This window comes from Anser anser (genome assembly GCF_964211835.1).
Source record: "Anser anser genome assembly, chromosome: 6".
NCBI lineage: Eukaryota > Metazoa > Chordata > Aves > Anseriformes > Anatidae > Anser > Anser anser.
In genome coordinates this window covers 10,491,424-10,515,219 of record NC_139726.1, presented here as the reverse complement: position 1 = coordinate 10,515,219, position 23,796 = coordinate 10,491,424, and the positions used below count along the sequence as shown (strand labels likewise).

At 56.7% G+C, this 23,796-nt stretch overlaps 3 protein-coding genes across 5 annotated transcripts in view; 2 read left to right on the top strand and 1 right to left on the bottom strand.

Moving 5' to 3' along the window:
* Window positions 1–63: 63 nt before the first annotated feature.
* On the top strand, window positions 64–1,662 carry CTDSP1 (CTD small phosphatase 1; the record flags this gene model as incomplete). Its single annotated transcript, XM_083840628.1, has 2 exons — window positions 64–267; window positions 371–1,662. Coding segments are annotated over 2 exons (333 nt in total), but the record flags the coding sequence as incomplete, so codon positions are not given.
* A 153-nt stretch (window positions 1,663–1,815) lies between these two features.
* Window positions 1,816–10,676, top strand: VIL1 (villin 1). 2 transcript variants are annotated; one of them, XM_083840546.1, is made up of 20 exons: window positions 1,816–3,957; window positions 5,032–5,133; window positions 5,473–5,547; window positions 5,663–5,859; window positions 6,102–6,210; window positions 6,369–6,479; window positions 6,570–6,772; window positions 7,323–7,401; window positions 7,503–7,601; window positions 7,702–7,855; window positions 7,969–8,069; window positions 8,183–8,320; window positions 8,472–8,630; window positions 8,720–8,899; window positions 9,046–9,191; window positions 9,283–9,427; window positions 9,702–9,890; window positions 9,990–10,058; window positions 10,208–10,342; window positions 10,431–10,676. In XM_083840546.1, exons 2-20 carry the CDS (start codon window positions 5,059–5,061, stop codon window positions 10,542–10,544), a joined length of 2,478 nt encoding a protein of 825 aa, XP_083696672.1. In that variant the 5' UTR covers window positions 1,816–3,957; window positions 5,032–5,058; the 3' UTR covers window positions 10,545–10,676. The 2 variants fall into 2 exon arrangements, with proteins under 2 accessions (XP_083696672.1, XP_083696673.1); XM_083840547.1 differs by having other exon boundaries at window positions 1,816–3,991.
* A 2,221-nt stretch (window positions 10,677–12,897) lies between these two features.
* USP37 (ubiquitin specific peptidase 37) overlaps window positions 12,898–23,796 on the bottom strand; it is a 35,449-nt gene continuing 24,550 nt past the window's right edge. For both annotated transcript variants that reach the window (XM_083840545.1, XM_083840544.1), the window contains 6 exons: window positions 22,176–22,342; window positions 20,345–20,405; window positions 18,180–18,295; window positions 16,532–16,601; window positions 16,024–16,162; window positions 12,898–15,208 (listed from right to left, as the gene is read on the bottom strand). In XM_083840545.1, the coding sequence (XP_083696671.1) occupies window positions 15,121–15,208; window positions 16,024–16,162; window positions 16,532–16,601; window positions 18,180–18,295; window positions 20,345–20,405; window positions 22,176–22,342 (641 nt within the window). In that variant the 3' untranslated portion in view covers window positions 12,898–15,120. The remainder of the gene's footprint in view (window positions 15,209–16,023; window positions 16,163–16,531; window positions 16,602–18,179; window positions 18,296–20,344; window positions 20,406–22,175; window positions 22,343–23,796) is intronic.

Sequence of the window (23,796 nt, the reverse complement as noted above, 5' to 3'; positions counted from 1 at the left end):
ACCCATGGGCACCACGGGTCCCCCTTCATCCCCCCGCCCCGTGGGGACCCCCGGTGACCCCCCCCCACCTCCCCCCCGCAGTACGCGGACCCCGTGGCCGACCTGCTGGACAAATGGGGGGCTTTCCGCGCCCGGCTCTTCCGCGAGTCGTGCGTCTTCCACCGCGGCAACTACGTCAAGGACCTGAGCCGCCTGGGCCGCGACCTGCGCCGCATCATCATCGTGGACAACTCGCCCGCCTCCTACATCTTCCACCCGGACAACGCCGTACGTACCCCGCGTTGGGTTTTTTTGTTTTTTGGGGGGGGGGTCAGTCTGAGGGTCTTGGGGACAAGGTGCCGAGGGTCCTGAGCCCGGTGCCCTCCCGCAGGTGCCGGTGGCCTCGTGGTTCGACAACATGGCGGACACGGAGCTGCTGGACCTGCTGCCCTTCTTCGAGCGGCTCAGCAAGGTGGACGACGTTTACACGGTGCTCAAGAAACACCGGACTAACAGCTAGCGGCCCGCGGGACGCGGCGGCGGTGGCAGCTCGGGGTGGGGGGGCGGGGGGGGGCGCGGGTTTTTTGCCCCCCCCTTCCCCACCCCCACCTCGCCCCGCTCGCCCTCCCCGTCTCCCCTTTCGCTCGCCGCGACGCTCACGGTCGGTGCCCCCCTTCCCGCGCAGAAGGGGGGGGGGGTCTCAGGGGGGCCCCTCTGCCACGCTGTGCTGGGGACGTGCTGCGGGGGGGGAGGGCCGTCCGCCCACCCCCGCCTCCCCTCTCCATCCCGTGCCCCCTCCCCGAAACGGTTCTCAGGTCCTTTTCCCCTCCGCGTCCCCCGGAGTGGGGAGGGGGGGGTCAGCAGCTGCTGCTTTCCACTGCCTTTTTTTTCGGAGGGGGGGGGGCACTGGGCCCCCCCCCCCGGGGTCTGCCTGCTGGGGGGGGCTGGCAGCCCTCGGCCCCCGCTGGGGGGCCCCAACACCCCCAAACGTGGGTCCTGTTGGTCTCGGGGCGTGGGGCCGCCGCCGTGCCCCCAGCTCTGCCCTTCGTGCAGCTGATCACCTCGGGGGGGGGGGGGGCACACGTCTCCACCCCCCTCGTGCCTTCTGGTGCCCCCCCCCACCTCTGCGCGGGGAGTTTTTTGGGGGGGGGCAGCCCGGCCTCTGGGCTGAGCCCCTGGCTGTAAGCGCCCCCCACGTGCCTTGGGACGCCGAGTCTCCATGTGTGTCCCCCCCCCCTGCAATATAGGGGTGCCTGCCTTGGGGGGGGGCCCTAAATCACCCCCCTCCAACCTCATTTTCTTCCCACGGGGGGGGGGTCTGGCGGCCTCCCCCCACTCCCAGTTACGCTGCGTCAGTGGGAGCCCCTCCAGCCACCAGCGGGGGTGTCCCCTGCCTCGGGGGGGGGGCCGCGTGCCCCCCCCGTCCCCCTCCCGGCGCAGCGCCACCAAAGGCTGTGCCTCCCGGGGGGGGGGACCCCATCCAAGCCTTAGCGTGCCCCCCGGCCCCCCCCCGGCCTTACACCAGCCCCGGGCCCCCCCTCACCCCAGCCTCGAGGGGACGGGGGCTCTCAGGGAGGGGGCGTCTTTTTTTTGGGGGGGGGGGGGGGGTGCGGTTTTTTAGAGTCGCTATATGGACAATGTCTCGTATATTTTTAGGGGGAAAAAGCAACGGTTTCCCAAAAATTCAAGGGTGCCTTTTTAACCGCTGTGCCAGGGCAAAAGGAGGTCTTTTTTTTTGGGGGGGGGGGGGGGGGGAGAGAAGGGTTTTTAACTCTCCGTTGCTGTCTGTCCGTCCGTCCGTCCCCCGCGGGTGCTGCCCCTCCCCGAATGCTGGGGGCCAAGGTGGGGAGGAGGAGGCGGGGGGGGGGGGTCCCCCTGGGTCTGCCCCCACCTCCGCACCCTGCCCGGGCCTGATCCTGCCCCTCCGGCGAGGTCCAGCTCAGCACTTTATTCGACAAGTCAAACGGCACCGGCACCCGCGGGCTGCACCCTTGGGTGTCCCAGGGGGGGTGGGGCGGGGCGGGGGCGGCGTGCGGAGGAGGGGTCGGGGTCGGGGGGGGGGTTGAGGGGTCGGGGGGGGGCTGGGGACCAGATCCAAGTGCCTTGGTGTGATTAAAGCTGTCGAAGCCTCCTGGGAAGGGGCCCGAGCTGCGGTGTGCGTGTGCACGCGCCGGTGTTTGCGGCGCTGGGTGTGCAAGTACTGGGTGTGCAAGCGCCTGGGTGTGCAAGCACCTGGGTGTGCGCCTGGGTGTGCAAGCACGTGGGTGTGCAAGCGCCTGGGTGTGCGCCTGGGTGTGCAAGCACGTGGGTGTGCAAGCACGTGGGTGTGCAGGTGGGCGTGCAAGCACCTGGGTGTGCAGGTGGGTGTGCAAGCGCCTGGGTGTGCAAGCACGTGGCATGTGCCCGTGCACAGGTGTCCCGCTGTGTGCGCACACGCGTGTGCACGGGGCGCGCCCCAGGGCCCCCAGCCCCTATCTACAACCCCTCGGTGCCCCTGGGCGGGGGGGGGGGGGGGCTGAATTCCCCACCAGGGCCCAGAGCTCCCCTGGGAAACTTCCCCAGTGTCCCCCCAGCGAGGTGCAGGAGCCCCCGTCCGGCTGGGGGGCAGCGGGGGGGGGGGGGTCGCGTGCCTTGGCCCCACGCCTCTCCTCCTTAATGAAGTCTCTGTCCTCGGCTGCGCTAATTACTGAGCTCATTAGCGGCCCCGCTGGGGCTGGCTGGGGGGGCCCCAGGAGGGGGCTCCCCGCTGCTGTCCCCCCACCCCTGTGCCACCAGCGGGCTCAGCCCTGGGACGCGGCCACCGAGCGGAGAGCGGCCACCAGGGTCCTCCCCCCCCAAAAAAAATAAATCAGCCCCACGCCCCCCACGGGGGGCTCTGCGCCCAGGTAAGGGGGACACGGCGTGGGGTCCTGTGTGGGGGTGGGAGCTGGGGGGGCTGAGGGGGCCAGAGGAGCAGAGGGCATTGGAGAGCCCATCCCCTGGCCTCAGGGCACCCCGTTTTTGGGGGCTGACCCCCCCCCAGGCCGGCTGAGCCCTCGCCGTCCCCTTGGGGCTCCCCACGCGGGCGCAGGATGCGGCTGCGGCACGGTGCTGGCTCAGCAGGGCGGGGGCGATAAGGCTGGGACAATCCTGTGATAAGCAGGGGATGGGCGACGCCAGGGGCCTGCGTGTCCTCGGTGCCGGCTTTATGTGCCCCCCCCCCCCTTGCACCCCCAGAGCCACCCTCGGGCCACCGGGCAGGACTTTGGGTGGCACGGGACGGGGGCAGGAGGGACGGGGGGGGACAGCTCGGCCACGGGACGTGGGTTGGAATTGGGGGGTGGGGGGCAGGTGAGCCCCATCCTGGCACTGCTGGAGGGTCCCCAGCCGCCTGCCGCCGGTGTCCCGGGGGTGTCCCCGCTGCCCCAGCCCCAGGGCACCCAGCTCGGTGCGTGCGAGGCCACGGAGCGAAAGAGAAAGCGAGCGGCGACGGGCAGGAGCCGCCCCGTTCCGGCAGCCCCAAGCCTGGGTGAGGCCCACGGGGCGCTTGGGGCAATTCCCAGCCCTCTGCGGGGGGGTTTCACCCAGCCTGGGGGGGGGGGATTAAAAGGGGGTGCTTCGAGCATGGCACCCTAGGGCTTGGCTGCTCCGGATCCCCCGTGGTGGGCTCTGGGAGCATCTCCGCGTCCCGCTTGCTCCCCGGCTCCCACGGGGACGCGGCCGCTGGCACCTGCCTCGTCCCCTCCCGGTGCCACCCAGCGCGGGCCCGCAGCCGGCGGCTCGGTGCCGCGGGCAGCGGGTGCCACCCTGAGCCCAGCAAGGCCCCCGGGGGGGTGTCGTTACCCCGTGAGTAACGGGGCTCCTGGGGCGCCCCGAAGCCCTGGAGGGATGCGGGGACCTTGACTCCGGGGTGTTCCTGCCCTTATATGGTGTGAACACGGGCAGGGACACTTGGGGACAAAGGTCTCCTCGCTGCTGGCACCCCGGCACTTCGCCCAGGTACGCGCACCTTGTGCCCAGCTCCGCGGGGAAGGTGAGGGGATGGGGACGGGATGGGGGACGCGGCACGTCCCGGTGCCACCGCTGCTGGCGGCACCGGGGTGGCGCGGGGACGGGGCTGGGCAACGCACCCTGACGGCTCTCGGGGGGCTGCGCTGGGGAGATGTCCCCCCCCGTGCTCCGTGGGAAGGGGATGTGGTGGGTTTGGGGCAGCGGAGTGGGAACGGGGTGTTGGGTGGGGGGGTGGGGGAGAGGAGACCCCGCTTCTGGGCACCGCTCGCTCTCCCCTGCCAGGGCGCACGGGGAGGGGGGTGCCGGATGGTGGGTGCCCGAGCCCCCCGCCTGCTTGTCCTGCATCCCCTGGGGGGCACGGCCCAGGTGGGGGTGTCGGGGGCCGCCGGGATGCTGTGGGGCACAGGGGTGAGGGGGGGGCTTGCAGGGGACGGCGGGGGGCTTGGGAGGAGGCAGAGCCCAGCAGCACGATGGGCAGGGGGTGTGCGGTGGGAGGGCGAGGGGGTGTCCGTGGGTGTGCGTGCACACAGGCGCAAGTACGTGAGTGTGCACGCAGGGCCGTGAGCGTGCCAGGCGTGGGGACAAGGGGGAACGGGGCCATCGTGCAGCACTGTCACCCAGGTGTGGCCGCTGCGCCGGGGATGTCCCGTGCCCAGGCAGCGGGGCAGGACACGGGGACACCGGGACACAGGGACACCAGGACTTGGGGACACCGGGACATGGGGACACCAGTACTTGGGGATACCAGGATGTGGGGACACCGGGACGTGGGGACACCAAGGCGACACCACTCCCATGCCCCTGCCCACCACAGACCCTGGCACAGTCCGGGACCCCCACCGTCCCCCGTCAGCAGCCGTGGCACTGCTGGGGGGGGGGGGGGGCTGCACCCCGCTCGGTGCCCGCAGCCCCGGGCCCCCCTCGCCTCCCGCAGCCCCGCGGGGGGTTTAGGGCCCGGCGGGCTGTAGGGCAGCAGATGGCCCGGCCGGCTGGCTGCAGCCCAGCCCTTAATGAGGCCGCCTGCCACTACCGCTAACGAGGGTGTTGGCGACGCCCCGGCAGGTCCCCTTGCCTGCAGCAGCCAGCACCATGGCGGAGCTCAGCGCCCAGGTCACCAGGAAGCTGAACACGACCACCCCGGGCATCCAGATATGGAGAATCGAGGTGGGTCCCGTGGCTTTTGGGGGGGGCTGTCCCCTGCGTGAGGCCCCAGAGGGGAGGCACGGTGCCGGGACGGGGGCACAGCGTGGGCACCCATCGCCTGCGCATCCCCTGGGTGCCTCCAAAGGGGTCGGAGCCCCCTAAGGGTGAGCAGTTTGGGTTGGGGGGGCTGCAGAGGGAAGACCACCCCCCCCATCCCCTTTGTATATCACCAGTGCCTGGTTTGGGGGTGTCAGCGCGGCACCCAGGTTGGGTTTTGGGGCTGGGCACAGTGGGGCGCACAGGGCTGGGGTGCCTGCGGGCTGCCCCCCGGTTCTGACGCAGGGTCCCTTCCTCCCGCAGAACATGGAGATGGTGCCGGTGCCCACCAAGAGCTACGGCAACTTCTACGAGGGGGATTGCTACGTCCTGCTTGCGGTAGGGTGCTGGGGGGGGGGGGGGGGGGACCGGGGGTGCTGCGGGGTGCCCCTGGCCGTGATGGCCCGGGGACACGTGGCGCCCGGCCCTTCTAGCGGGGACCCCTGTCCTGCAGACGCGCAAGACCGGGAACAACTTCAGCTACAACATCCACTACTGGCTGGGCAAGGAGTCGAGCCAGGACGAGCAGGGGGCGGCCGCCATCTACACCACGCAGATGGACGAGCACCTGGGCTCGGTGGCCGTGCAGCACCGCGAGGTGCAGGGCCACGAGAGCGAGACGTTCCGCGCGTACTTCAAGCAGGGGCTCATGTACGTCGGGCACCCGGCTCAGCCTCAAGGGGGGGTCCTCAAAGTGGGGGGGGGGCGGCGGGGACGGGTCCCCCCTGGGGATGCCTCTGCTCTCGGGCGGCGGGCTTGGAGCCGGTCTCGCTCCAGCCACCGCTCGCGCTGCTGAGGGGGGGGGGTCCCTGCGCACAGAGGCGCGAGGGGGACCCCGCGGGGGTGGGAAGGGGGGGCCCAGGGCTCACGGCACGTTCACCCCCCCCCCCCAGATATAAGAAAGGCGGGGTGGCCTCGGGCATGAAGCACGTGGAGACCAACACCTACAACGTCCAGCGCCTGCTGCACGTGAAGGGCAAGAAGAACGTGGTGGCAGCAGAGGTGAGTTAGGGGACCGAGGTCACCGCCCTCCTGCCCCAGCCTCAGCCCCGAAACCGCCCTGTCGGGGCAGGGAGGAGGGCGTGCAGACACCTGCGAGCGGGACAGGCAGAAGGGGGGTGGGGGGGCTCACATCCTGACCCCCCCCCATCCCGCTGCAGGTGGAGATGAGCTGGAAAAGCTTCAACCGGGGCGACGTCTTCCTGCTGGACCTGGGCCAGCTCATCATCCAGTGGAACGGCCCCGAGAGCAACCGTGCCGAGAGGCTGAAGGTACGGCGGGGGGGGGGGACAGCTGCCCCGTGCCCCTATCCCCGGCTTTGGGCCCCCCCCAGGCCGTGCTGACCCTATCCCCGGGGGCAGGCGATGACCCTGGCCAAGGACATCCGGGACCGCGAGCGCGGGGGGCGCGCCAAGGTGGGCGTGGTGGAAGGAGAGGACGAGGGCGCCACGCCGGAGCTGGTGCAGGTCCTGCTGCAAGTGCTGGGCGAGAAGCGGGACATCAAGGCAGCCATCCCCGACAACAAAGTGGACCAGATCCACAACAGCTCCCTCAAGCTCTACCAGTGAGTTGCTGGGGACGGGCTGCCCGCACGGGGCTGCGAGGTGCCGGGGTGGCGCAGCACCCTGCGTCCCCGCAATGGGGTCCCACAAGTCCCATCCCCAAGGACAGCCAGGGGGGAAGGGACAAAGCCACCACAAGGGACAGGTCCTCTGGGTGCCGTTGGAGCAGGGGGAGCCCCCCCGGTGCCCATGGGGTTGGTACCCGATGGCTGGTACAGAGATGCCCACAAGCGCCACCGACGCCTTCAGACACAGTGGCACGTCCCTGGTTAAGCCGAGTGTCCCCGTCCCATCTGACACCCCCATCCCTCGCCACGGCCACTTGCACTGTGGGCAGGGCTGGATGCGCCCCCGCTGCGTGGCACAGCAAGCTGCAAACCTGTCTGCAACCGTGGTGGGACAAGGGGGTCCTTGGGTACCAGCTGGGACTGGGGGTGGCAGCGGGGAAGGGGATGGGGAAGGGGCCCCCAGCCCTGCCACCCCAACGTGGGGCTGGGGAGGGCGTTTTCCAGCCCTGTTCCTACCCTTCCCTCCTCTCTCTCGCCCCTCCAGCGTCTCGGATGCCAGAGGGAACCTGGTCATACAGGAGATAGCCATTCGCCCCCTGACTCAAGACATGCTCCAGCATGAGGTGTGTCACCCGTGGGATGCTCAGGAGGGATGCCCCTTTCTCCTGGCAGCTTAATTAGGACCTTGGCAGGTCTTAATTTCTGCCGTCGCCCCCTCTCCCAGGACTGCTACATCCTCGATCAAGGCGGTCACAAGATCTTCGTGTGGAAGGGCAAGAACTCCAACAAGGAGGAGAAGCAGCAGGCAATGAGCAGGGCCCTGGTGAGTTTTTGGGGCTGGCTTGGTTTGGGGATTGCCGCTCCCTGGGAGGGGCCAGGCACCCCAAACCCGTGCCCTGGCTCTGGCTCCCCCCCCCCCCCAGGGCTTCATCAAAGCCAAGAACTACCCGTCCAGCACCAGCGTGGAGACGGAGAACGACGGGTCCGAGTCGGCCGTCTTCAGGCAGCTCTTCCAGAAGTGGACCGTCCCCTCGCAGAGCAGCGGGCTGGGCAAGACCCACACCGTGGGCAAAGTGGGTGAGTGCCCCCGGGGGCCGGTGCCACAGGACGCCCCGGGTCGGGCTGGGGGTGCTCGAGGGTGGCGGGGGGGTTCCCCCCGCCCCAGGCTCAGCCCTCGCACTTCCCTGCAGCCAAGGTGGAGCAGGTGAAGTTCGACGCCACCACGCTGCACGCCAAGCCGCAGATGGCCGCCCAGCAGAAGATGGTGGATGACGGATCCGGGGAGGTGGAGGTGGGCTGCGGGAAGCACGCGGGACCCCTTTGGGGCTCCCCCCAGGCTGTGCGGGGAGACGCGGTGGGGCGGAGGACGCACCAGCCTCAGCGGCACCGTCCTCGTCCCGCCAGGTCTGGCGCGTGGAGAACCAGGAGCTGGTGCCCGTGGACAAGCGGTGGTTGGGCCACTTCTACGGCGGGGACTGCTACCTGGTGCTCTACACCTACTACGTGGGGCCCAAGGTGAACCGCATCGTCTACATCTGGCAGGTGAGACCCCAGGCCCCTGTCCCACCATCCAGCGGGACGGTGCAGGGCAGGGCCACCGATCCGGGGGGGGGCTCTGCTCCCGTGCACGATTCCTCCGTGGGTCGTCCCCCTCCACGGTGGGTATCCCAACGAGGGGAATTTCCCTGCCCAGGGCCGCCAAGCCAGCACGGACGAGCTGGCCGCCTCAGCCTACCAGGCCGTCATCCTGGACCAGAAGTACAACAACGAGCCCGTGCAGGTCCGCGTCACCATGGGCAAGGAGCCGGCGCACTTGATGGCCATCTTCAAGGGCAGGATGGTGGTGTACGCGGTGAGTGGGGGGCCGGGGGAGCAGCGGGAGGGCCGGCCGGGGGCACCGGGGGTGACCTCCCGTCCCCGCGCCCTCCCCGTTGTCCCCAGGGCGGCACCTCGCGGGCGAGCAGCACGGAGCCCATGCCCTCCACCCGCCTCTTCCAAGTGCACGGCACCAACGAGTACAACACCAAGGCCTTCGAGGTGCCCGTCCGTGCCTCGTCCCTCAACTCCAACGACGTCTTCGTGCTCAAGACCCCCAGCTGCTGCTACCTCTGGTATGGGAAGGTGGGTACCGCCCTGCCCAGCGCTGCCGCCGGGCACCGGGGGGCTGCGGCCCCGGAGGAACATCTTCATCTCCTCCTCCTCCTCCTCCTCCTCCTCGAGGGGACGTGGTGGGGACGGGTGCCGGAGCGGCCGTGCTCGCTCTGCAGGGCTGCAGCGGGGACGAGCGCGAGATGGGCAAGACGGTGGCCGACATCATCTCCAAGACGGAGAAGCCAGTGATCGCGGAGGGGCAGGAGCCCCCCGAGTTCTGGGTGGCCCTGGGGGGCAAGTCCCAGTACGCCAACAACAAGAGGTACCAGCTCCGTGCCCCCGGCACCCCGCAGTGTCCCCAAATCCCTTGGCCCCTTCCCACCACCGCCGTGTCCCCCCCCCCCGCCCTCCAGGCTGCAGGAAGAGAACTCCTCCGTGCCCCCCCGGCTCTTTGAGTGCTCCAACAAGACGGGCAGGTTCCTGGCCACCGAGATCGTAGACTTCACTCAGGACGACATGGATGAAAATGACGTTTACCTGCTGGACACCTGGGACCAGGTGCGCTGGGGGCAACACAGGGGCAGGGGAGGCTTTGATCCCGCAAGCCGATGTCCCCAAGGGGGGGAGTGGAGGACCTGTAGCACCAGAGGTGGTGGGATGGGAGCCTGGAAACCCCCTCCCCACTGTTTTTTTATCCAGCCCCCTCGTTCCAGGGATGGCTGAGGATGGGTGCCCAGTGCCCATCCCCGGGGACAGATCCTGCGTGTCCCCGGGCACGGGTCCCCAAGGGCCTCGTCCCACCCCAGTGCTGGACACGGTGACCCTGCCGCAGGTTTTCTTCTGGATCGGGAAAGGGGCCAGCGAGGCAGAGAAGGAGGCGGCGGCGGTGATGGCGCAGGAGTACCTGCGGAGCGACCCCAGCGGGCGCGACCTGGACACCCCCATCATCGTGGTGAAGCAGGGCTGCGAGCCCCCCACCTTCACCGGCTGGTTCCTGGCCTGGGACCCTCTCTGCTGGAGCGTGAGTCACGGCGGGGGGGGGGGGGGGGGACCCGGCTGGGATCTGGCCCTGGCCAGCATCCCGGGGTGGGGGCACTGAGCGCTTCTGTCCCCCTGCCAGGACAAGAAATCCTACGAGGAGCTCAAAGCCGAGCTGGGGGACACCAGCAACATCGGGCAGCTCGTGTCTGTGAGTGTCACGGGGAGGGGGGGGGGACCGCTGGTGGCCTCGGCGGGGGGGGGGGGCGCACGAGGAGCTGCGAGGTGAGGGGATGGCGGCGCCCATCACCTGGTGACCCTGTCCCCGACGTGACTCCGTTCCCCCCCCCCTCTCTCCAGGGCCTCACTTCCAAGGAGGTCTTCACGGCCACCACCACCCTGACGCCCACCAAGCTGGAGACCTTCCCCCTGGACGTGCTGATGAACACGGCGGCCGAGGACCTGCCGCGGGGCGTGGATCCCAGCAGGAAGGAGGTGAGCCGGGTGGGGGGGCTCGGGGGGGGGGGGGGGCACGGGCGGGTGAAGCCCCGCAGCTTAAGCTCAGCCTCGTCTCTTCCCCCAGCAACACCTCTCCGACCAGGACTTCCAGGCTGTTTTCGGCATGAACCGCGCTGCCTTCGGCAACCTGCCCTTGTGGAAACAACAGAACCTCAAGAAGGAGAAAGGACTCTTCTAGGGCGGGAGCCCTGGAGCTTATTATTGATAAATAAATGGGTTTGGAGCAGGGCTGTATCTCCCCCCCCAGCCCCTGAGCGCAGATCAGTTATGGGGCTGATTTGGCAAATAAAAGACACTGGGGGCACGTAAAGGCTGCAGCACCGTTCTTGATTCGGCACCGAGACAGCATGGGGATGGCCACTCTTCACTCCCCCCCCTCCCAGCCCCGGTTTGCTCGAGGGGATGCACAGAGGTGGGGCTGGACTTGCCCCGGTGCCCCCCGCTCTGCCACAGCCCCAAGTCCCCGGGGCCAGCCCTGCTGGGGAGCTGGGGCTCTTCTCCCGTCCCACCTCGGCGCCTGCTCCAGGCTAAAGGTCTCGTATACAGCCCGAGCCGCTCCCTGCGTTATCAGCGAGCCCATGCATAAACCTCGGTAAATACTTGCGGTACCAAAGGTAAAAGCAGCAAGCCGGGGTAGGGGAAGCATGGGGACAGCACCTGCCGGGGACACCAGGCGCAGGGCAGCTCCCTGGGGCCGATGAGCAGGGCTGCGGGAGCGCGGAGGAGGTGTCACGGGGTGCAGCTGTGGGTTTTGGGGTGCTCTCCAGGGACGGGCCGCTGTTGGCACGCCCCGGGACTTGCTGCGCATGCAGGCAGGATGGCACCAGGCACCGGAGCAAAGTCCCAGATAAGGGCGAAGCGGGAGGCGATGCGCACGTGGGGCAGAGGCGTGGTGCCCATCGCCCCCAGCCTTCAACGCGCGGCGAGAAGATCCCACACCAAGAGAGGGTTAATAAAGAGGTTTTAATTTCACAAAAATCTATCTACACATCATTTAAAAGTGGGGGGGGGGGGGGGGGGGGAGGGAACAAGAGCAAAAACTGTAAAGAATAAGAGAGGAACAGGTCTGCTAAAACACAGAGAAAAGTGCTGCTCCACATCAACAGTGTAAAGAACCAGAAGTCAGGCGGGAGGCAGGCTCCGAGCCAGGCATGCGGCGGCCCCGTGGCAGGTCCTCGGCCACACGCCCCTGGGAGCCCCCGGGGTCACCGCGCGGGCCAGGGGTCCAGCAGCGTGGCTGCACGGACGGTAGCTGCCAGGGGTCCCGCACCCCTTTTTCTCTCTTTGGCAGGCGATTACAAGGGTAAGAGCTCCGCGAACAGAAAACGAAACAGACGAGTTATTCCCAGTCCCCCCGGCTCCTCCACTGCCAGACACCGCAACAATCCCCACGCGCCCGGCGCCGGGGTGAAGCGCAGCAGAGCGTGGGGCGGGACGATCAGCCCTGCCTGGTGCAAAACGCTGCGGGCACCACGCCGGGAGCCCCCCCCAGCTCCTGGGGTAGCCGTGCTGGGAAGGAAGATGAGCAGGCATTTGTCATTACGCTCAGCAGGAGGTGGAAGGCGACGCCGCTCGGAGCCCCGCTGCTCCTGCTCCTCGTGTGGCAGGCGGCAGCTCCGGCAGGAAACCAGTCCTGGCTTTGCAAAGGCTTTGTGCAGCCCCGCGGGGACCCGCACGCGCAGGCTCCGGTTCAGACACAAATGTTTTTGCATCTATCAGGGCAGAGGAGCAAATCGGGAGCGTATCTTAAGCAGTCACACGATGAAGGGGAGAGAGGAAAGGCAAGATGGGGGGGTTCCTTGTGTTTATATGCTGAATCACACCTGGACTAAAGCAAGCTGATTCAGGAGCGGGTGAATGTTTAACCACGGCTCCGTACAACTGCGGAAAAGCCCAAGAACGGTTTGTAACGTGTCAGACCTGTCAGGGTTTCGCAGAGACAGTCCTGACCCATCCCCACTCCGCTACCGCCCGAGGAACCCTGCGCTCCTCAGCTGGCCTGGTGCGCACCTAGCAGCTGCCGCCGTGGTAAAGGCCAGGAGTGTTTGTACAGCTTCCGTGTCATTTCCTCTCTGGAACAGCCAGCGCTAAAAGCCCGCAACGCGTGAAGGGACTGTCACTGAGCTTCTCTACCTCCCCATAACCCGGGGTGGGTCTGCCACCTGCAGGGGCCGACCTTTCTGAACTCTCTGCCAGGACAGCGCGAGCGGTGGGGAGGTGCCAGCGCAGGGCCCTCGGTGGTCACGCACTCACCCTCCTCCCTGCGGACAGAAAGCTGGCTCCAGCAAGGAAGGGGCTCCACGGACACTCCCGCCAGGGTGATGGTGCAACTGAGCTGCCACGTGCCAAAAAAATACAAAAAAACAACAAGCTTAAAGTAATTCACAGATGTTTGCAAATTCTTAGTGGCTAGAATATTAAACGAGAACTTTGTTTGCACGAAACAAGGAATGCCGGTTTCGAGCATCAGCTTTCTCACCTCGTTCCAAAGAAAAACTGCTTTTAAACACAAGTTAGTGCACTGGGAAGTCGGGCAATGTTTGCTTTTATTATAAATTAGCTGGAGTGCAGCGCCTCGAAAACATCCTTACCACCCAAAAAAGCAGAGCTGACTTCTGAGACTACAGAAATACCGGTTATGTACAGCACTAGCATAGGGCGTGCTCGGGGAAAACAGGCTTGCCCTCCGGATGGAGCAGTCCCTTTGTCACATTTCCAGGGGCAGGGGCGATCGGTTCAAAGGACAGCTCGCGCATCACCTCCTCTTCCGATTGCCCCCAGCTCTACCAAAATTAGTATCGACAATAGAAAAGTATAATGCTTTGCAATAAATTAACGTATATACCATCCCGGCTGCACCTCGCAAGATAAACGCTCCGTCGTGTTCACAGCCAAACGGCCACTCCTAGCTTGGAACCCAGAAAGATGTCACCCTGACCAGGTCCACCAGGCTCGCCTGGGCTGGAAGGTCAGTCAGTCTTTTCACCACCCCGGGGTCCCCAAAGGTCCTGCGGAGGACTATCAGCGGCGGTGGCTGCTGCTCTGTGCTGCGCACGGAGGTGAGGAGAGGCCACTGAGGTAACAACCCCGTGCCAGCCCGCTAGGAGAAGCCCTGGGGGAGAAGTGCCCACGAAAGAGGCGCCCGCTGTCTTTTTTTTTTTTTTTTTTTTTTTTTTTTAACATCGATGGTTCTGTCTGCTTTGCTTCAGCTGATTTATTCCTGAGAAACTCGTAACGATAGTTTTTTTTTAAAAAAAAAAACACAACAGAAACTATCTCGACAGCATTTTTTTTTTTTAAGAAGTCTTTCACCTCTAAAACTCAAGCTGCAAAAATCAGAACTAGAGGCCAAAACAAGAGTAACTACTCTGCTTAATAGCGACAATTTCTCCGAAATGAGTAAATGCCAACGAAAGGAAACATCTGCCCCTGCTAAATAAGTGCGAAGGTGCTAAAAAAATAAAGTCACTAGGCTTTTTTTTCCCCCCTGCTGAAACAAGCTATAAACTGAGCATCACGTCTCTAAATCCAATAAAACACTTCTTCCTAACCGTGCTCTGTTAATGCTGAAGACGAGCTTTCTGAAAGCTTTCCGCCTGGTTTGGTTTCACAGTTTGAGCACTCTGTACTCCTTAGAACAGCCACCACATAGCTGCAGTGAAATCCCTCTTTCGCTCCCGGGATAAGAGAAGGCCACAGCAAGACCCTGGTTCAATTACAGAGAAATTCAAGTGTCAGGCACCAGCCTGCAGACCTTGCCTTTTCTCACCGTTTCCATTTCATGATGACCCAGGCCTGCACAGAAAGGGTAACGCTAAAGCACTCCTTCCCTCCAAGGAGGCAAGATGAAAAAGTGGCTGTGGTTCACCTCCTGCTACTGCTCTCCGTCCGCCCCAGCAGCTTCGGTTGGAGTTGGATGGAAGCAGCCCTAAGCAAGATAACTCCAGTGCGAAATACCGCGCACCTCGAGAGAGACCTCTCCTCTCCAAAGGGTCCTTAGGAACAATGCAACGAAGGAAATGCAATCAAATAATGGAGCTTGTGAAATAAAAGAAATCACATATATAATCTCACTGCTAAAGAACGATGACAGTGAATGGTGTAAAAAAGACAGAGCTGCCACCAGGTATGCAATACATTCCACAGCACCAATAGTTTGTTTCCTGGAACCGCATGTAAATAGCAGAGCACTCACAAACCCATGAATGTCAGAACGCATCAGCTCGAGTGATTCCAAAACGCCGGTTAACGAGACGACTGGCAAGAGCGTACTCAGTGATCTGGGTTTCCAGTGAAAATTACTAACACAATACACGCCAGGTTACAGAATCTATTGCTTAAATTGCTCTTGGAGGAAAAAAAAAATAAATGCCAAGTGATATGTAAATCTTCCCCACTCACATCTCGCGGGTGAATGGGCTTTTAAAGTTGAGTCTCTTTTTGCACTTTTTTGTTTTTAGATCAGTTTATGAGCAGCTGTAGTCTTGTGGCTTGGTGCAACTCTTTAAGGCTCCATGCTGACAAAATTGTTTGAGGAACAATAAAAACTTCACCGCAGGAGGATTGCTCTGGGATGTCAAGGTTTAAAAGTGTGGTTCGGGCCCAGGACTTGCACAGATGGTTCAGCAAACTGAGTGTCCCATATTTCTAACTTTTGTCTCTTGTTTTGGCCCTGAGCTGTTTGTTACTCCTGCGTGTCTGGCATAAGTTCAGAATCTTTCTTGCTCCTCGGGAGGAACAAGGTGTTTTACTCTTCACAGAGGCTGACGAATTGATCTTCCTACTTCCATGGTAAGTGGCTGTGCGTTTTTTTCTGTTTCTAGTAACTCATCGAAGATATCCCTAGAACACAGGGAAAAAGCAATAGTGAAGTCACGCACAGTAAGGAACTGCTACACAAGACAGCCCTGAGGGAATCAGCAACTGGACTAAATCCACTAACTCAGCGTCACGGACTCTGGCAGAGAAAGGTGTCTTATCTGGCATTTCTAAGTAAGGCTCCTTGAATCCCCAAACACTTCTCCTTTTCATTTATTACAATGAAAAAGATCACTGGTAAGCCCTGGAGAACAGTAACAACAGTGAAAGTAAGTCCAGGGTAGTAATAGGATCTGAAGGAACACAAGACACAGTCTGTAGATCAAGTAGCATCTTTTACTGGAACAATCAGCAACGACAGTAAAAGGGGACAAACTTTGAGGCACAAAACCCTTCTTCAGTTGTGTGCCTGAAAAAGCATTACTTCTATCTACAAGCCTCATCTTGCTCGTGTCCTGAGATGACCGGAGCTGCAACAACACAACCACTAGGAGCGGGGATAAGGCCATTTACAAATGTCACAGCACAAAAGGAAAAAAAAAAATCTCCGTTGTGATTCTTGGTGCAAATAATGCGTAACTGAGACGCTGAATCCCTTTTTAAAAAGATGATTTCATGCATCCTTTTAAAACCTTATGCAGTAGTGACGTGATATTCTACGCCTCTGAACTCACAGCACTTTAATTTTGTCATTCTTGCATGTAATTCTAACTAGAATGTCTTCTGACAAATACACGGAGACACTCTGCATCCCACCAAAGAGGACTGGAGGTAAGAGAAGCACACTATCTCACAAGTGGCAGATAATTACCAGTACCGTAATTCCCCAGGACACCTACTTGTGCATGTAGAAGAAGATGTAGCCACTTCGGTCTCTGTCACACTGAACTGTGGTCTCTAGAGTTCTAGACACTTCCAGGTCGTTGTAGGTGAACCAGGACTGCTTCTTGATATCATACACATCACTGATATAATGACCTTGAAAACAGAGAACGCACTTTTCATGCTGCAGTTCAAGCAGTAAGCTGGTTAGCTAGGTACCCTGGTCCGACAACCTTCATCGGATTTAAATGCGAAAACACCCTTAGGATCCTGGGCCCTGTGCCTTTCCTGGTCAACGGGCTGGTAACAGGCTCAAGCAGCGCCACAGATCCCATAGGCAGCACTCCACTCACATGTCACAGTTAGGTACCACAACATCCCCACTCCGCTCCCCTGCCAGCAAGCCATGAGGAAAGATCTGCTTTTGCTGCCCAAATTCTCTGCAAGTAACCACGCTACGGTAATTCTGTATCACAAATTTTTAATCTCGGTAGGTGATGAAGAATAAAATATAGTATCTTTTACCTGAAGATGATGTGCTTCCGATATGACTGACAATGCTGATGAGACGATAGGAGTGAGGCAGCTCTCCTGTCTAAAAATAAAGTCCGATTACAGCTTTTAGGCATTCCCTTTTGTCCCATGTGGACAAGATAATTTATATCCAAGATAAGGGCTCTGGCTACTGCCTTTAAAGCTGAAACCCCAGCAAGGATTAGAGGAACAGACACCCTGGTTCAGACCAGTGGAAGAGTTCTTCAGGTGCCAGATTTTGCACCTGGGACAGGACAACCTCAGCTGTATGCATAGACCAAGGGACGGGAGGCTGGAGAGCAGCCCCACGGAAAGGGATCTGGGGGTTGTGGTCGACAGCAAGTTGCGTGTGAGTCAGCGGCGTGCCCTGGCAGCCAAAAGGGCTCCAGGCCCAGCACTGCTAGCGGCCAGGGGAAGGGACTGTGCTGCTCTGCTCTGCGCTGGTGCGGTCTCACCTCCAGTACTGCGTGCGGGTCTGGGCGCCAGAGTGTAAGGAGGACATAAAACTATTAGAGAGCATCCAAAGGAGGGAAACAATGATAGTGAAGGGTCTGGAGGGGAAGACGTGTGAGGAGCAGCTGAGGTCCCTGCTTTGCTCAGCCCAGAGCAGAGCAGGCCGAGGGGAGGCCTCATGGCGGCCTGCAGCTCCCTCACGAGGGGAGCGGAGGGGCAGGCGCTGAGCTCTGCTCTCTGGGGACAGTGACAGGACCCGAGGGAACGGCACGGAGCTGGGACAGGGGAGGGTCAGGCTGGGGGTTAGGGAAAGGTTCTGCACCCAGAGGGTGGTCAGGCACTGGGACAGGCTCCCCAGGGCAGCGGTCACAGCACCGAGCTGCCGGAGTTCAAAAAGCGTTTGGGCAATGCTCTCAGACACATGGTCTGATTTTTGTGTGGTCCTGTGCAGACCCAGGAGTTGGACTCAATGATCCTCGTGGGTCCCTTCCAACTTGGGATATTCTGAAAAGTGGGAAAAAGTTCCTCATCATATTTTATCTTTCAGTAAGCCAATAAAAATGCAAAGAAGCCAGGCTGACCTCAGAACAGATGCTGACATGAGCTCTACTCTGCAAAGTTTCCTAAACAACCACTTCCTGAGCAACTTCCACTGATGTCAGAATCAGTCCACCAAATAAACACAGAAAAGCAAAATGGGAACAGCACACTTACTTCTGAAATATTAAAGATATACCCTTGATAACGGCATATAGATTTGACAGCTAATACCAAATATATGGCCCAGATTCTCTCATCCTGCACCTGTAATGTCAGCAGACAGTGCTCTCTTCATATGCAGGAGACGTGCTCTGTCTATTCACTGACAATAAAACTAAATGATGGTAATTGGCTTTTGAAAATTATTTCTTTATCTTCTTAGACCAGGAAACTTGACTGATATGATTAATTGACCATACTCTTAAAATGTAACTCTTGGTTTAAGAGTAAGAAAATTGGTAAAGAATTGTAAAAAAAATATAAAAAACAATTAGTTTTTTTTCTGTCTTTCCATTTATCATCATAAAGGAGCTTTCTAAGACTAAACAAGTACGTCTGCTCTTTAAAACTACCTCTAACACTAAGCTGATGGTGAAGAAGAGGGTAAAGCTAAACTCAGTTAAACTTTTGGAATCATAGATCACACCTCAGCATTTCTTTTCAGCTCTTCTGCTTCAGCTTCTGAATACTCCATGTCAAGAACATCCTCATTTCCAGAGTCTTCATCAGAACCAACGCTGTCCAGGAGAGAGCTGTTAAACTCTAAATAGCACGGAAACAACAACGTTGTGTGAGAATCCACAGCGCCCACAGGAATTCACAACAGGTTGAGGTATATTTACCTTCATAAACGGGTACAACAAAACACTAATGCTACAAGCTTCTTTTCCATGGAAAGCAGGAGATGTCGGAATTTCCACATAAAAACAATCTCCCCCTTCCCCAGCTTGTGAAAGCAATAATTAAGGGAAGTATCTTGGACTACAGAATTAATTTTGGCATAATCTCTCTAATACTTTTACAGAAGTGCACTGTGACAGTGACAGATGGGTGACAAAAGAGCAGTTCAATACCCAGTTCTCTCCAGAGCACTGGTGGTCTGCAGCCAGAACCGACGTTAAAAGAAGTGCAGCCAGTTTGGTCAGTGAACTGTAAGTTCAGCAACGAGAAGCTATGAATTACAGTTTGAAACTGTAAGTTGCATTAACAAAGTGCATTTTTCAATTAAAACTGGCATCAAATTGCTACTGCTGGCAGCAGGCATCTCTTCATTGTTTTCAATGGTAAGAAGGCTGCTCGCCGCAGGAACTTCCAGTCTGCTTGGCTGAGAAAAACGCAGGCAGCGCTCTGCGAAGAGCCGGAAGGCACCGCTGCTCCCTGTACACGCTGTTCCAAACTTCCTGGGATTTTGCAGCTACCCGACTAATTTAGGATTTTGTACAGTACTCATTAGGAGAAGCGGCTGCACTTTCACCAGCTAAATTAAAGCTATGAAGTCCTGAGTGGATGAGAAGTTGTGATGAACAGGACACTGCTCAGGATTGATTTACCTTTTTTTTTTTTTTTTTTTTAAAGGCACTACCATGCCAGTTACAATGGAAATGTTTTGCCAAAGAGACTCTGCTTTCACTGTTAAATCACGAGACGCTGGATTAGTATAATCTTCTGCGAAGTTTATAGATTAATCCCTTTAACTGAGAGTATTTTACTGCTGGTTTCCACACGCTTCATTCAGACTATGTAAGATGGACTACTGCCCCAAACACAGCCACTTAGGTAGGTCTCTGGAGCGTTTACCACAGGCATTGCTAAGCCCCCTTTCACCAGCCGTTCCTGGATGACAAGTGGGTCTTTGATGGCAGCACCACTGTGAACCCAAGACAAATTCTACCAGCTCTATGTTCAAGATTATTAGCATCTCCTTAAACAACTGCTGGTTGAGGCTTTACAAATGACACGGTATCAAGTTGAGAAGCATGAGGCAATGCTCGTGTTTAAGTCAAGTGACAGCATATCCGAAGGAGGACGGATTTCTAGCCTTAAATTCCTCCAGGCCACCTGACTTGGGTTTACACAGTTTTCAGCTTATTGTTCCTCAGAAGGAGACACAGGTTCATTCAGTAATAGCTGAGGGCCTTTAAAGGTGCCTAAGCAACTAGGAGTATCTTAACACAATACTTCATTACCACTCCCTCTCCCACTCCAGAGCACAAAGTTTCTCTCTGTTATGCTTTGCTCTGCCAGACTGTATGAAACCACTCACATGCCAGCCTCACACAAACGCTAAGCAGTGCCTGAGGCTCACCACACTGGTTAGATTTGGGAAGGACAGTGTATTTTGCGTGTTTCCCCAATCCACAACAGCTATACCTTGCAATGAAGTCCATCTCCCTCCCATTCTGTCAGACAGATAGGGCACTTTTTCATTTTCTTGGGCAAGGACAGTGCATTAATGAGCACTAAAATTCCAATGCAAGCATGAAATGATCCTTAAGTTGTGAGTACAGCCATTAGCGTGATGGCTTCTGCTGGGAATGCAAAATTTCAAGGTCCATTCTGCTATATACATTTAATATATAAAAATTCAGAGAACGAAATAGGTCGTTTTTTATACTAAGTTTTTTTTCAGGCATTTGCTTCCACAATGGAGAGCAAGGAAAGCTGACCCGCTCAAAGCCAAATACAATTGAGCCTACACCAAAAGGACACGAAATCCCAGCTGTCGTACAGACATTCAGGGGCTGTACTCGTACATACAGACCCATTTTCCCCTCAAAAGCAACATACTGGAATAAGTTAAATGAGCTTCACCTTGTAGACTTAATTCCGTGGCTCGTTTAAGGTCATCATCCTCTTTTTGTTCTCGTGCCTCCTGATGGGAAGAGAACAGAACTTAGCTCAATGAGACAGTTCACTGTTTAAAATTCTTGTGGTGCTCTTTTTCCATTGAAACTGTGCTGCTCTGGTTTCTACAACAAACCTGACATTGTAAATTAAAGGTTCTGTGTAAAGGAATGTTTGCAACCAGCGAGGGTCCAATGTTCCCGTCCAACAGAACCTGGGACAAACCTTCATTAAGGCTTGTCAAAGCTTCTGAAGTTTGGTATGCAGCAGAGCAAGTCTCTAGTAACACCGAACACTTTCTCTGGATCATTAATTTGAAAAGCATCTGAATGAATTTGTAACCTTCGCTAAGGAAAGCTGTCACTTACACACAAAGCTCCTCACACTTCAGCAAAATTTAGACTTCTGCCCAAAGCCAACTGTAGACAGAGTCATTAAACTCTGACAGATTTTATTATTTTTTAGCCATCTGAAATGTTCTATGTAACAGCTGTAATTCACAGAGACGCAATGAAAAAAAAAAGACACCACTAAACAAAAGAGTATTAAAAATATTACCATTAACGAGTAGAAAAGAAACCTCAAGTCTGTCAACAAACCCTTCTATTTTTTTTTGGGTAGTATTATGCTCGTGTTCCTTCCACCACTCTTGAAAGCTCAGAGCTACAGCAAGCCAGTCAGTAATATTTAATGTGCTGGCTTGATTCAGAACTTGAACACTTTCTGTGCACCTGAACGCAAAGCCCTAACTACATATTTCAAATCAAGATAACCACAGCTACCACATTTTCATGCCTGAATCATTAGAATAGCAGATTTTCATTTCAGAACCGTAGCACACCACCACTCAAAAGGCAGTTTTACATTATTAGCATGAGGCCTTTTATCTCACAGTTTCTAAAGTGCTTGGGAATCTTTGTTCAACTACTTCGCATTTCTGAATCAAAGCTACATCTGGCGTGGAACATACCAACCAGCACCTCATAATGAGCAATGGGAGAGAAAATCCAAGAGCCATGGAAACATCAGATCTCATAAGGAAAACCATGACAGCTTTAGTATTAACAGAGAGCAGACAAGGGCATCTATTTAAAGAAAGACCTGGCTGAGAGTCTGCTTCACTCTGAGGGGCAGAGTTAAACTTGCAGAAATCACTTACAGGCCCTGTAAATCAAGTGGAACACGGATGATCAGCAGGCGACCCAAGATCCCAATTCTTTTCAAGTCCAATTTAAGGGACTGTTTTTAGTCCATATTATTCGAGATCCTTTTTCTAACATGGAAGTGTCATGTAATCGCTCCTTTTCAATACCCTTCACTAAGCATCTCCTACTGGTGATTACCAGAAACAAGGTCCTAGACTAGGCAGATCTTTACCTTGACCTGGTACAGCTATTCCTAGCATTTGCTTTGAAACCAGTTTCTTTCCCTTTGATTCTTGGCAGGACCTGCTGCAGGTCCTTCAGGCAAGAAGCAACTGCCAGGGAAGCTAAGGGTGGGCATGTCAGTTCTAGATGACAGCTAGCAAGAGTTTAGTTTATCATAACTTTTACATAATGTTACAGGCCAGCGTATAAATGTGCACAGAAGCCTTGAGAAATCTGCAGGTTTGTACTTTCCAAAGTACATACAAAATGCACCCAAATCTATCACTGTACTGACAGTGGAGCTAGAACATCTGGTTCTCTCAGAAAAGCAGCAGAATCCTTCTGCAGCTGTCTGAACACAAGGTTTTCTTCAGCTATCAGGTTTCCGCTGCTGGGGAAGACAACTCAAGGAAGCAAACTTTATTTCTTACTTGTTCTTGAAGGCTTTGAGCCAGTGCCTGCTGAAGTTCTTGTTCTTCCCTCTCTCTCTCCATATCGTACTGCTGCAGCCAGTCAACCTCTCCCTGGGAGCCTTCCGGAGTTTTGTTTTCCTTATTCTCGTCAAAATCTTTAGTTATCTCAGTGAAATTGGCAGGACCTGAAGAATCAGAAAGTACAGTTATGTTTTTCTGGGTCTTCTGTTTGTTACTAGCTCAATCCTCCTTAACCACAATCCTTGCAGCACAGTGACATCTATTGACAAGGAGATATCAGCCATAAAAAATAAACAAAACAAAAAGTCAAACGGGAAAAGCTCAAAAGGGGACTCTTATTTTAAGAGGTGTACGATGAATCATTTGATTAATGCCTGAACTAGTCTTCTTCTTAGTCTTTTATGCTCACTCAAACAGCGACTTCAACTAAAGGAAGATGTCACACACCACTAGGCTTCTGCAGCCACGAAGCTGACACTTGAATTTCTCTCGAAAGAACCATGGATTAAAAAAAATAATTTGCATTGCATATTATACCTCAGAGTACTGCAGGCAAAGCTACAATTAAAGCCGAATCATTTGTAAGGCTGAGGGAAGCACAACTCTCAAGCATTTTTTCAGTTTTTCAGCTTTTTTGCTTCAGGTAAGAGTTCAATCTTCTGAACACTACCTGTATCTTTAAAAGTGCAAGAAGATTAAAACTTTATAGTCAATCTTTAAAGCGAACACTATGTCTGAAGACTTTGGGAGGAAGGTATTTAATTTGTTCCAACTTCTGGAACAAACACTCATTCAACCACTGCACACATCTCCTCTAGTTGCAGGACACTTTCATTCTTCTGTTTGCTTGCAGCTGAAAAGGAGTCAAGACCTGCTCCAAGAGCTATCATGCAGCAACATGTGAAACTTTACAGTTTTGCCCTATGCAGACTTCAACATCTGCTCATTAGTTACTGGCAAGGATTACACAAGGCAGAGTCTCAGTATCTATGACCTCTTAAACATAAGACCACCAGAACTAGAACCATAATCCATCAGTCTAATCCTCTTAAGATGGATAACAAAACAGAATTCATTACATGATCTTTGCAAACTTCTACTGTAAGAAACACTCAAGTCACAGAACTTTTATTTGAGGGTCTTGTAGAAGAGAGATCTTCTGTCATATGTAAAGTAGCCAGGGTCTTACTTTCTACCTTTTTGGAAAGTACCACAAATAATTCAGTGTTTATTAACCAAAAAAAAAGAAAAAGATTACTAGTGATAAGAATTGGACCAAATTAAATCTTTCATGTTTAGAATCATCTTGCCTGATATAATAAAGCATCCTTTGCAATTAAGCTTCCTTTAAATAAAACAGGACTGTGAACTCAATAGGTGTTACATTTGACTGCCGTAACTGGTAACTCAAAATACATAGATACGTATCTTATCTGAACAACAAACAATATGCTTTGAACAGCACTTGTTTTTTTGACCATACAACAATACAGAAAGCTGAAGACATTACTGAGTGTTTAACCAAATTCTTAATCAGAAATCACAGAAACTTCTATTAAACATCTACTTGTTACTTAAATGTCACACTACAGCCCCCAAATAATTGCATCATACCTTT

Bases quoted from the DNA above. Each gene is read 5' to 3' on its own strand.
- VIL1 (XM_083840546.1), top strand. From the start codon at position 5,059: ATGGCGGAGCTCAGCGCCCAGGTCACCAGGAAGCTGAACACGACCACC. The intron at 5,548-5,662 runs GTAGGGTGCTGG...CCTGTCCTGCAG, and splicing joins ATTGCTACGTCCTGCTTGCG to ACGCGCAAGACCGGGAACAA. The intron at 8,631-8,719 runs GTGAGTGGGGGG...CGTTGTCCCCAG, and splicing joins GCAGGATGGTGGTGTACGCG to GGCGGCACCTCGCGGGCGAG.